Below are 12,177 nucleotides of genomic sequence, written 5' to 3' on the forward strand. Positions count from 1 at the left end.
GTGGACAGGATCATACCAGCCAAAACAAAAACAGACGTTCCGGACCGGAATGGAAATTTCAAAGAACATACTGGCTGCAGCATTGTCGTTCAATTTAGCATGTTTCCTTAATCTCTGATGACACATCATGGTCATTTTATTATTTATTACAGTAAATATATTACATATTGGCCCTTTAAAGAGTGATTACTCACAGCCAGCTCCTGTCGGATGTGTTCAATTGTGGACTCCAAAGCTCTGGTCCCCTTTGTGGCTTCATCCTCCACCGCCTTCACCGTCTTCAGGAGGGATGTTACGTTGGTCACCATCACCTACAGCAGCCAAGTCAGATCATACAGAATGGCCATAGATTAGATTGTAGGCCGGAAAAAAAGTGCTCACTGATGCATATTACATTGATAACTGTCACAAAGAGATCTTAATTCTCTCCTTAATATACACAGCATTACCAGTGAGAAGTGCATTCAAACAGAGGACATACCACTGAGACAGTACTCCGTGGTTGAAATGTTTGTTTTCCTGACTCCATGTTAACATGCTGTGTGGTTCAATAATATGCAACATACAATATATATATACGGATATAATGAGTGCTCAATCAAAGGTGTCGGTATGCTCCAACCAAAGTGCTTCTCTGATGGTCAAACAGCATCTGAAACCCCCTCCGTGCGCATCCCAACAGTTGCTTGACTTTCCAAAAACCGACAATCACGCCGTCATGCGCACTTCACACAGTGATTGGCCAGCTGTTTTCATTCATACCCACGTGTGAAGCAGAGTGTTGATGTTGGTGACTTACCTTAGCAGAGCTCTTAAGCTGCAGCATGCTGGGGTCATCGTGAGATTTGCCTGCAGCTGCCTTGGTGGCGCTGATGAGGTTGCCCAGAGCTTTGGCCACATCTTTCACAGCGTTGATCAGGACCACCTGTAGAGTGCAGAACCGGTACTTTACAGTTTCATTTGACGTCTTCACATAGGACGTGATTGCACCTAGACACATAATGTTGCAGCTGTGTCTCAGTTCGGGGATATGTGTTGAAAAAGGGGTGTTTTTCAGAGGACTGAAAGCTAGTGGTCTGTGCCTCCCCTGAAATGTGACAGTGTAGGAAATGTCCCTGCATGTTCCGAATGAAGACAATACGGCCTTCAAGATACAAGACCAGCTCTTCCTTCAACCCCCAGGAATGCTGGCCAACAAGACATCACAGATTTACGACATCCTGCCAACAGCAACAATCGAGATAGAAAGATCCCTTTTCTCCTACATGGCTAAATCAGACCACTGACCCAAACCACCTTTAACCCATAAAGATCTCCTCAGAAACCTACACAAACATCTCTTCTCCACTGGCCATCATAAAGCGCCCTAAGAACCCACAGAGACTAGCTAACACCAACTTTAATCCCACTGTGGACTCTGATCTCTACGAAAATGTAGATTGGAGTTGTCCCAGGACAATTAATATAGTGTATTTGTTGTATATGTGTTTGTTTTAGACTTTTATTCCACTGCCTTTAAGCAAGGAAGTGTACCATTGAAACAATTCCATCATCTTTGATGACACTAATGCCATGTTTAACACCGTTCTGTGTGTCACTCAAAACGCTAAAGCTAATATCAAAACTGCTAAATTAGAAACCATGCAATAGCTAAATTGTAACAATCTTGATTAAAAGAACAACAGCATTCACAACATTGTTCTTATTCTAATGGGTGAAGTATCCACTTTAAGCCATGACCGATAGCTGTTGGCTGGACCTACAGATCTGTTCTACAAAGGGTAATTGTGAAGACACACGGCTGACATGTGTTCTTCTATCTGTACCTGGGTCTCTGGGTCTTCCGAACCCAGGCTGGCAGCTCCCAGTTTGACCACATCAGCCAATCTGGTGATTGTGGACACTGAGGACTGGGCAGCCTGGGACAGTTTCTCCTGACTGGCTCCGGCTCCGGACACCAGCAGCTTGGTGTCCTCCACCAGAGCCTTGGCTGTCTTCAGGATGTATTCTCTGCACACAGGAAAGTCACATATTTAATAACAAACTGGTACTGTTCTATCGTTACAGATGATATTCTGATTCTCCACATCCACAAATATAGATCAGAATTTAATAGTGAAAACTAGGGATGCACCGATATCGGCTCCATACTGACTCAAATAGCTGGATCGGGTATCAGTGACAATGAGGCTGATCTATTCATTTTAATTCTATGTTTATATACTATACACATTATATACTGGAATTTTGATTGAACAGTTTATTCTACTGTAATGATATCTTTTATAGGAGGGTCTCTGTGGTGATTAGTACCTGTGGTCAGCGAAGGTCTCTGCGTTCTCTCTGTTCAGACTTCCAGCAGTGGCAAACATGATGGTGGTGTCGAGGTCTGCAATGATTCCAGACACAGCACTGGCTGCTGTGATGCAGGCCTGGGTGCCACGGTTACCTGCCTGCAGGGACGCCAACACAAAGGAGACCTGCGAGAAGAGGACCAATCTGTTACGAGTGGAAGCTAGATGTCTAGCAAAGTTATTTGATTTTTACTAGTAAAGTAAAAAACTGGTTGGTTGTGGTCTGACCTTCTCAGAGACTTTGCGGGCGCTTTCAATCAGCTCTCTCTTGGTGAATGTGTCGCTGGGGCTGCACTGCAGAGCTCCAGCTTTGGTCACCAGACCTGTGCAGCTGAAACCCAGCTCGCCCACCTGCTTCTTAATGTGAGAACCAATCTAGACAAAAAACAAAGAGATTGATCTGAATAACAGCACAAAAACGATGGAAAGTGAGACGTGCGTGAGTGTCTCTCAAAAGACGACATGCTGAGGTACGGTTGCTTTTATTTACTTCGTCGTTCTCTGCCGTCACGGCTGCATATTTGGCCTCATTTGCAAGATTTCCAAACTCATTGGTGAGCTGGTTGGCCAGTCCTCCGAGGTCATCAGGGTTGGTATTAGACTTGGTCACCTGAGGAGAGATGAGAAACCACACCAACAGTTGAGTAATAACAAGTGCATCTATCTATAGATTATAGAAAAAGAAAGTACTTATAATAATATAATGACAACAAACAAATAATAAAACAAACTCGCTACATATTACAGGCCTCAGAACTTAGGCCTACTATATAATCATCAAAATGCCTCACCATCTCCTGCACGGTGACAGCTATGGCCTTGGCCGTTTTCACCATGGTGGTCTGGTAGTCTACGAAGGTGCCTTCAGGATCAAGAGCAGGTGAGTCTTCCATTTTATTGATGGCGTCATTGATGGAGTCCACCATGCCGCCCACTGCACCTGCCGCGCTGGCTGCCTCAGCCAGAGTGGCACCCAGGTCGTCTACCGCTTCTTTCATCATCTGCACCGATTCCTCCAGGGCCTCCTGCATGTGTGCTGCCTGGAGAGAGGAAGACACATTTGACTGAGCAAAATATTCAACCAGATGCATTTTAAGAAGTAACTAATAAAGAGAGGCCTGAACAGAGGTGATCTCGTCTTACAGTAACCCTTCTTAGTTTGATAGCATTAACCCTTGGAAATCTATGGATGATTCACTTGCATGCCATGGATCAGTGAATGTTTCTAACTACGTGCCGACTGCGTGCGCTGCGCTTTTCATTTCAACATCGATGCCTTCAAGGGAAGACTGGCCAAGCAGGTTGGCCTGTACAGACATCTCTAATGTAATAATTACAGCACACCAATGCAATGTTTGGCGGTACGTACGTCGGAGTTTAGTGTTTACTACTGTTGCCAGGCAGCCTACTTTCATTTCCGGTATCACTCGTTGACTTCTTGCTTATCCACAGAATATTTGGTTTGTACACCTCCTGGCGTTTCGGAGCATAGTATAAACGCCTCTGTGCATGCTTGTAGTGCGCGAGCCATCTACGGAGGCCCGCGTCACGGTGTCTCGCACGAGTATAAACAAAGCTTAAGATAGAGGATTGTGCACCGGATTAGCTGTTGAGTCCCTCAGTGCTATCCCTCAAGTATCCCTCAGACTACTGGTAGAGTTAGCATTAGCATTAACAGCAGAATGCCAGTAAGCAGTCAGGAAGGATATTTTTAATTTCATTAAATCCCCTCATCAAACTGCAATAGCACTGCAAATATACTTCCTTAAATCTGCTTAGAAATCACACAAAGAAAGACGCCTTCATAATTTACCTGAGACGTTTATAAGTTTTACACTACACTGCACCATATTATTGGTCCTGTGTCTTGTTTCACCCCCAACCCCCCAGGACCCAGTCTGAAAATGAAGGGGCTGTGTCATTTGGCAGGTTTCTCTACCAGAGGACTAGCTTCAGTACCTTGGGGTTTCCTCCAGCCTCCTTGGCAGTGTAAAGCATCTGCAGGGCCGACTCGGTCAGGGTTTTGGTCTGGTCTAAGACAGCCATCTGCTGTTGGCTGCTGACGATCTTGGACGCTGTGCCAATGGCTGCCATGATGAGGGGCTCAAAGTAGCTGGCCATCTGAGACACCTGATCAGATGTGTGGGGAACAAATTACAAAACAAAACATGATGACAAGTTCCAGAGATTCCAAAATGAAGGGCTTAAACAAGTTTAACCAATGCCATTGTAGCCCCGGCCAGTGTTTAGACGGAGCCGCCGTTGTCCTGTGTTTTACCTTGTGTCCCAGCTGGGAGGCCTCGGAGCGAGCAGCCACTCCGACAGGATCAATCAAGTTACTGATCTCGTGGACTGAGGCAGCCATCTGCTCATGGAGAGCCTGCAACATAAACACATATCAGACTCATTAATATACCTTCACTTAAGCACAAATGTATCTTCATTCTGTTACAGATGTGACATTACAGAGTTTTCCTTCATCATTCGATTGCCTGAATACACTTCTTCAATTTTTACATATAAATGTAGCATATGGTGACTTCAGGAAACGGCCTGGAAAGGCTCAAGTGACTGACTTTTCAATGCTAAATTAAATGTACATTAATTGAAGTGTTATGCTTAGCTAACACGTAGACCGTGCGTGTGTGTTTACCTCCATGGAGATGTCCTCTCGGGGTGTTAGCTGCTGGCTGATAGCAGCCAGAGAGGCCTGATCAACCTCACGGATGCAGCCGTTCAGCACTTCGATAGCGTCGTCGCATTCTCTCTGGCCAGGAGCCTTTTCTCTGCACGACAACACAGGAGATTGAGGGTGTGTATACAGTGATGAGAGGTGGCTGTAATGAGCCAGCACTAACGCAACGGGGCACTTTGACACTCTGATAACACACTTGACAAGAGCTAAGTAGAGTAGCAAATGTTACGGTTACAATTAGTATAAATGTCTGTTACAATATCAGTGTGCTCATTTTACCAGTTCGCTTCCATCCCTGATCATCTCATCCCCTCTAATTAGCTTGAGTGAATGTCTACCTTTACAGTCCACATAACATTAACATAGTTAACATTATTTTTAATACCTGCAGCTGTACAGTAGACTATTTTAGTGTCTCATCGTTCCTTATTTTAAAATAAATCTGTAGCAGAAAGCAGGAAGTTGAAACCGCTAAACATGTTGATGTTAGTGAAACATCACTGAGAGGTGAGCAGATGAGCCCCGACTGTGTGAGAGAAGGTGGGAGGCAGCCCAGCCAGTAGCTGTACCTCATGTTGGTGATGAGTTTCTTGATGGAGTCAGACACAGTCCTGGAGTGTCCGGCCAGCACCGACCACTTGGGGGGGTCTTTGGGGTTGACGGCCAGCGAACGGGCAGTCTGGATCAGGCCTGTCGAGCTCTCCAGCATCGTCTTCGCTGCCGCCACTATGGGCTCCATGGCTGCATGACCCTGAGGAAAAGAAGAAACTTTATTTTTCTACTCCACGTAGATCATAAACCCTTTAATATAATAACAACTCATTGAAATCGGTTGAGAAATGTAGACGTTATAGTGCTTTTTATCCAGAAAAACAGCAGCTCCCATTTTCACTTGTATAGGGTTACAGGCCAGTCTTGCCCGGTCTAATATGGCGCCCACGTTGACGCATCGCTGCAACGGCCTGAAGCGTCCAATGCGGCGTCTATCTAAGGCTGATTTTATCTTAATCAGCTAACGTAAGAGAGACAGTGAGCTATCATTGTCAGATCAGGACATACCTCAGGGCTGATCTGAGCAGGAATGCTGGCGAACTCGGGGTTGGAGGCGAAGGCGGTCAGGTTGTCCACAGCTTCTATCAGAGGACCGGTGGCAGCCTTACACTTCTCTCTGTTCTCGTTGTTAAAGGCTCCATCTAAAGCCTGGTGCAGAGGGGTTTTTAGTCATCATTACACTCCTTCACAAAATTGCTTGACTACTGTACAAAACAAGGAATTACTATAGTACATTTTCTCTCAATCAAAACAGTAGTATTTGCTTTTCAATTCGTTAATGAGGAATTTGAAAGCCAAACAAACCTTTATGGACTTGACCAGGTTGGCGGTGGTGTTGGCCACCTCTTTGGCTGACTGGACAAACTGCCTCTTGGCAACAGGGTTGGCGGTCTTGGAGGACGCCAGGCGGCAGGCGTTACACAGCGCCGAGGTGTGTTTGGCCACGATGGTGGCTGCAGAGAGCACCTGGGCAGAGAAACACACATGTATTCAACCACACTCACTAACTAAGATGAAGAAGGACTCATGATGAAAGTGGCCTTTAGTACCTGAGATTGGGTGCAGGCTGGGTCCACCAGGTTCTGGCAGGCCATCTGAATGGACTGATTAGCCCGGGCAAACTGAGCGGGGTCCACCAGGCCCCTCTGTCCTGCTGAACTGTTGGGGTCCGATACTCCCACCAGATAGGCAGCCTGGAGACATCACCACATCACTGGTCAGTATACATTGTACCTACTCCCTTTGTCTCTGAGCTGATATTACTAAAGCTGGGCATACACTGTACGATTTTAGTTTCTGGCCTGGATTTTGAGCCGCACGACTCATTTTAGAGTCGGACCGAATTTCAGCTTCATCGGAGCTGACCGGTCGTGTTTCTTTTCCATTTCACACGTACAGTGTGATCACTCAGGTTGTGGCTGACGATCGGACCGTACAGTGTGAGCACATAAATCGCGAGCTTTGGCTTTACATCCCAAACTATCTACTTGTACAGTAGGAGTAGGAGTAACACAACAAAATTTCTAAAATCGTACAGTGTATGCCCGGCTCAAGTGGTCTCAGACTACAGCAGCAATGAAGAAACCTTCAGTAACGACTTACCTGTGCAGCTGCTTCAGTCAGACCACACAGAGCTTTGGAGCCACCGCTGACGGAATCACCAAACTCTGGCAGGTTGGAGTTCTTGGCATTGTGGGAAATGCCAGCCATGGACTCACCGAGGACCTGTCAACAGAGAACCAGAGATTAACATGAGAGACACGGTCTAGTTTGGAGAATGTCTTATGAGCAAACTGGGATTAATAATAAATCAGAAGCAAAGCAGTAACTGAAAGAGTAACGCACAAGCATTATAATATTATTATATTATGAAGAAGTTAAACACATAATCCAGACAAATAGTAACACAGTTGAAGCTGCCAAATTAATGGATACATTTCAATGCAGCAGAGAAGCACCTATTGTGAGAGAAAGTAAAGTGAATGCAAAGAAAAGCAAAGAAATGAGAGGAGGCTGAGATGAGAAACACATGATGAGTAGACAGTGAAGATGTTCTTACCTTAGAGTTCTCCATGACGCTGTCGATGCAGTCAAAGTACGACAGCTCATTGATGCCTTCTGTCGGGTTCTCCAGCATCACCCTCACCGACTGCACAAACACACAAAGGAAACACACAATGTATCTGCACATGAATTAAGTCCTTGTCTCATAATCTTCTTTATTAGCAATCAATTCCACGACAGTGTTTTCTGATGGACACACACCACGGGATCAATCACTGCTCATACAGCAGCTTCTAAACGTTCAGCTGGCATATAGGAACCAGTCTCACAGATACAAGCCTGACTTAAACTAGTGATTTTAGAGAGAGAGACTAAAGAGAAAAAGCAGATGAAAGTGTAGAGAAATGTTACCTCCAGCTCTCTGAGAGCGTTGTCACACTCCTTCTGACCAGGAGCCTGCTGAGTGCACATGGTGATGAGCTGGTTGATGCTGTCTGTAACTGCCCTGTGGACACAAAGGCTCAGAGATGTAAAAGACAGTAAGAAAAGACAAACAAACAAATAGACAAAGAGACAGAGCGAGCTGGTGTTTGTTACCGAGCGGCAGCAGCCAGCTGGTTCTTGAGGTTGGGCGAGCTTTGGTCAGTGGACAGGGCTTTGGCTGCCAGCAGCAGCTTGCTGGATGACATGGAGATTGTCTTCAGGTTGGACACCACCTGTGTTTGGTCGTCTTTAGACTGGAGGAGAGGAAGGAGGAGAGGAAGGAGGAAAGGGGTGAAATGGTGTACAAGAATCTGGTGGAAAGCATCTTGTCCTTTAACATGGTCACTTGGTACGGAGACCTGAATGTCAAATGTAAAGCTTGGTTTATATGTTGCCATCAAAATTTAACAATAATATACAAAAAGAAAGATTAACTTAAGAGCAGGCTGCCCCCTCTGGTGGAACGATTTAAGCCTGTTTCACCTCTGGCCACAGCCAGCAGCATCCCTCATGCTCATCATACTGACCTGGGATGTTCCGGCCATATCAACACCAGCATCCAGGAAGGTGCTGAAGTCCTGTCCAAACTTGCTGGTGGACCTGGCCAGGTCCTGGGTGGTCCCTCTGGACGCCTGGACCACCTCATTGGCTGACTGGTTCAGACCGGCCGCCACCTCGTTGAGCTGAGCCTGAACCTCCTGGAAGCTCCTTCCACTGGACGGGAACTACAGAGGGAGGAGAGTAGGACAACGGTTGAGAGAGAGTTCAGGGTAAAGAAGTTGAAATGAACATGTAAGTGGTTGCTATACAGTAGCACCAACATCTGGGAAGTTGTTCTCAGAATTATGAACGCATCATTTTGGATGAGATTGGTTCATTATCATTCATGGAAAGGCTGTTTTTGGCAAAAGAAATAATACAGAAAAAGTATCGGAAAATTTATCGAAAAATCCCAACTGGACAAAGAAAGACAGATTTCAAGATTTATATTTTATAACCTACACAGAATATCATGAAGTCCTATATCATTGTAAAGCTTAGACTATAATCTATCTGTAGGTCACATTGTCATGACACTGAGGTCAAGAGAATTTGACCTTTGACCTTTAATGCTGCAATGGGGCAAATTCTGAATGCCACTGCAAAATGCCCTTATAACTGGCTTCATAATGATCCGATATGCCTATGGATGGTTCCAGCATAAAGAGCACAAAAAGAGCTTTAAGATGATATATTACATGAATAACAATAATAACAATATTTGGAACACATGTACCATCCCATCGCAGAAACGCCTCAGAATAGCAGTTTTGTTATTATATTTTGTGACATAGAAAGAGACAAAGAAGAAACTATGGGAAAACAACAGGCTTGGTCCACTAATAGGGAGGATCTTCACTCTAAAACACACAAAGCATCCCCCCCCTCCTCTATTTATACATCAGTAGTAATGCAATCCATCTTCCTTACAGAATTAGACAGCAGAGTCTTGCTGGCTTCGCCCACGGTGCGGATGGCGTTGTCCACATCCCTCTGGCCAGGAAGGCAGTTCACACATCGGTTCAGGGCCTGAGACACCGCCTTAGCCACCTACACAAACACACACACATACACAGTGTTAAATTCCCTGAGTCAAACAAGTTTTGTGTCTCTGCAAGTTGATTTTCATCATGACTGAGTCATCGTCTTATTACTAATCTGCCAACAGTCTCATGTCACTGCTTGTCAGAACGTCATCTGCGATCATCTACAGCATCAGTTAGCTCTTTTTCTGATCAGACATGGTGTTAAAAGTCGTTAGTTTACCAGCTAGATACAGCACTATAATGAGATGACACTATCCAGAACTATCAGCACACAATTAGAAGAAAGTTACCTCTGGCCCTTGAAGTTAAAAACATCCAGGAGGACAACAGGTTGTGCGAAGTATGCGAGTTAGGAGAAGTTGAAAATGAATCGCATTTTCTTTTGTATTGTTCAGACTATGATGAGTTATAAGCTTCTATTTTAAATGAAATGTTTTGTTGCTCCAATGATGACAAAAGGGAGTGGCTATTTCATTTTAATGCTTATAAATTGGCTACTTTTGTTTCTCAAGCTTGGAAAAAACATCAAGATGGTAAATTGTTTAATATTATTTGTTATTTATACTCTGGTTTCTGCCTTTTGTCTTTTCTTTATTTTCTAAATAATGCTGTCTTGTAAGCCTGTTTGGGCTGGGCATAATATTTATGCATGACACAATAATAAAATAAAATGAAATGAAACAAAACAAAACAAAATAAAATAAAATAAAATAAAATAAAACAAAACAAAACAAAACAAAATGAAATAAAATAAAACAAATAAAAAAATAAAAAATTAAATAAAATTAAATAACATAAAATTAAAATTAAAATTAAAATTAAAATCTGCGATGAACTGACCTGGGCCAGCCGCTGCTGACTCTCTGGGTCTCCTGGCTTGGCGATGGCCCTCTTGGTCTCTTCGATCAGGTTGCCTGACTTATCCATGACGTCATGGGCGCAGTCCAGTATGGCGTTCCTCGCCGCTCGGTCGTCCGTGGTGGCGGCGACGCCTCTGGCGGCCGAGGCCAAGGACTTGAGGGCCTGGGCCACGTCTCTGGCTGCCATGCCTGGAATCAACCGGAGAGAGAGGAGAGGAACTTCAGGGTGTGGTACAGATGAATAACACATGATGATATATAAATAAATAAGACATTATGAACTAACTAACCACATGATTAAATACAGACAAATTGACATTTGAAGTAATCACACACATGATTAAACCTCAGCTCATTGTTATGACATGTCATTTCATCCTGTTTATAACGGTTTATTGCAGCTAATTTCTTACAGTGATGTGATTGGTTGTCTGCTCATTCAAGCAGCCAATCACATAACTGGCACTGCTCTATTTGTCTTGATTGACAGAAAAAGACTGAGATAATAAATGGCATTATGAAATAAAAAAATAGCCATGTGAAATATTTACAGACCATGGGGAAAAAAATACAAATAAAAATGACCTGCAATAAACTATGTTGTTATTGTATATTTTGTCTGTATTTATTCATATGCTTATTTTTTCATAGTTTAATGTTGGATCTCTACATGACACAGTCTTTTCAGTTCTTTGTGTAGTCCATTTAACAGGAGCTAAAAGTGTATTTTATTGTTTTTACAAAAAACAAAACACTATTTTATTCTTTCCTATATTCATATTTGCGGTATTTTTGCAGCAAAACATGATGTATTGTGAACATCTCTGGATAAAGTAAATGAGTGACGTTTGATTTTCTGTTGCTCTTTCTGTTGAAGCCACCTGTGTAGTTCTCGTTGCCCTGGGTGGCCTCACTCAGCAGCTGAGCCATGGATGAGCTCACAGCCTTGGTGCTGGTACCCAGATCCTGGGAGCATTTCTCAAGCTGAACAACACAGAAACAAACTGTTATTCATACGTCCAGTTCATGGCGTGGGTAAAGAACTGTGTTAGTTTTGCGTCTCACCGTCTCTCCTGGCAGAGGTTTGAGTTTGCCCCCCTCAGCTGAAGCCTTGGCTTCCTGGATTTCCTTCTCCAGACCTCGCACCATTGACAGAGCATTTTCGATCTCCAATGGACCGCATGCTTCCTGAGCCTGCACACACACACACACACACACACACACACACACACACATTGGTTTATGCAACAGGCTTGAAAATAATTTTCTTATTGACAAGATAAAACTTTACAAGTCAAAGGAGAAGAAAGAGGAGGAAGAACATTGACAAAAACAAGAGGGACCGGCAGCCCCTTATAAGGCAGACTGTAGATGTGCAGTACCTTCTGGGAGGTGGTACGGAGCTCAGCCAGAGCGCTGGCCAGGTTCTTAGCACACTGGCCTAGCTGCATAGCTGAGGCCTGGTCACCGATGGTGGGAACTGTGGCCTTGGAGGCTGTAACCATCTTGGCACCAGGCTGGTAGAGGAGAGGAAGAGATCAAGATTAACTCCGACAGTATCAGAGCGCTGGACGGACAGAGAACATACTGATGCTTCAGCTATTATAGAGCCTTACCAACCCTTAACCCTTAACCCATTAATG

At 44.2% G+C, this 12,177-nt stretch overlaps 1 protein-coding gene across 4 annotated transcripts in view; it reads right to left on the bottom strand.

The window, feature by feature from the left end:
* The window catches only part of tln1 (talin 1), a 53,961-nt gene that overhangs the window by 15,720 nt on the left and 26,064 nt on the right, over positions 1-12,177 (bottom strand). For all 4 annotated transcript variants that reach the window (XM_037753626.1, XM_037753624.1, XM_037753625.1 and 1 more), the window contains exons 25-48: positions 11,917-12,051; positions 11,600-11,728; positions 11,416-11,518; positions 10,515-10,723; positions 9,559-9,678; positions 8,616-8,813; positions 8,203-8,342; positions 8,017-8,110; positions 7,661-7,750; positions 7,204-7,326; positions 6,651-6,794; positions 6,406-6,567; positions 6,109-6,249; positions 5,619-5,800; positions 5,008-5,140; positions 4,633-4,734; positions 4,314-4,484; positions 3,146-3,394; positions 2,845-2,964; positions 2,583-2,729; positions 2,314-2,480; positions 1,827-2,010; positions 800-925; positions 195-311 (exon numbers count right to left, since the gene is read on the bottom strand). In XM_037753626.1, coding sequence (XP_037609554.1) covers positions 195-311; positions 800-925; positions 1,827-2,010; positions 2,314-2,480; positions 2,583-2,729; positions 2,845-2,964; positions 3,146-3,394; positions 4,314-4,484; positions 4,633-4,734; positions 5,008-5,140; positions 5,619-5,800; positions 6,109-6,249; positions 6,406-6,567; positions 6,651-6,794; positions 7,204-7,326; positions 7,661-7,750; positions 8,017-8,110; positions 8,203-8,342; positions 8,616-8,813; positions 9,559-9,678; positions 10,515-10,723; positions 11,416-11,518; positions 11,600-11,728; positions 11,917-12,051 — 3,486 coding nt within the window. The remainder of the gene's footprint in view (positions 1-194; positions 312-799; positions 926-1,826; positions 2,011-2,313; positions 2,481-2,582; positions 2,730-2,844; positions 2,965-3,145; positions 3,395-4,313; positions 4,485-4,632; positions 4,735-5,007; positions 5,141-5,618; positions 5,801-6,108; positions 6,250-6,405; positions 6,568-6,650; positions 6,795-7,203; positions 7,327-7,660; positions 7,751-8,016; positions 8,111-8,202; positions 8,343-8,615; positions 8,814-9,558; positions 9,679-10,514; positions 10,724-11,415; positions 11,519-11,599; positions 11,729-11,916; positions 12,052-12,177) is intronic.

The sequence above is a fragment of the Sebastes umbrosus genome, chromosome 19, assembly GCF_015220745.1.
Source record: "Sebastes umbrosus isolate fSebUmb1 chromosome 19, fSebUmb1.pri, whole genome shotgun sequence".
NCBI lineage: Eukaryota > Metazoa > Chordata > Actinopteri > Perciformes > Sebastidae > Sebastes > Sebastes umbrosus.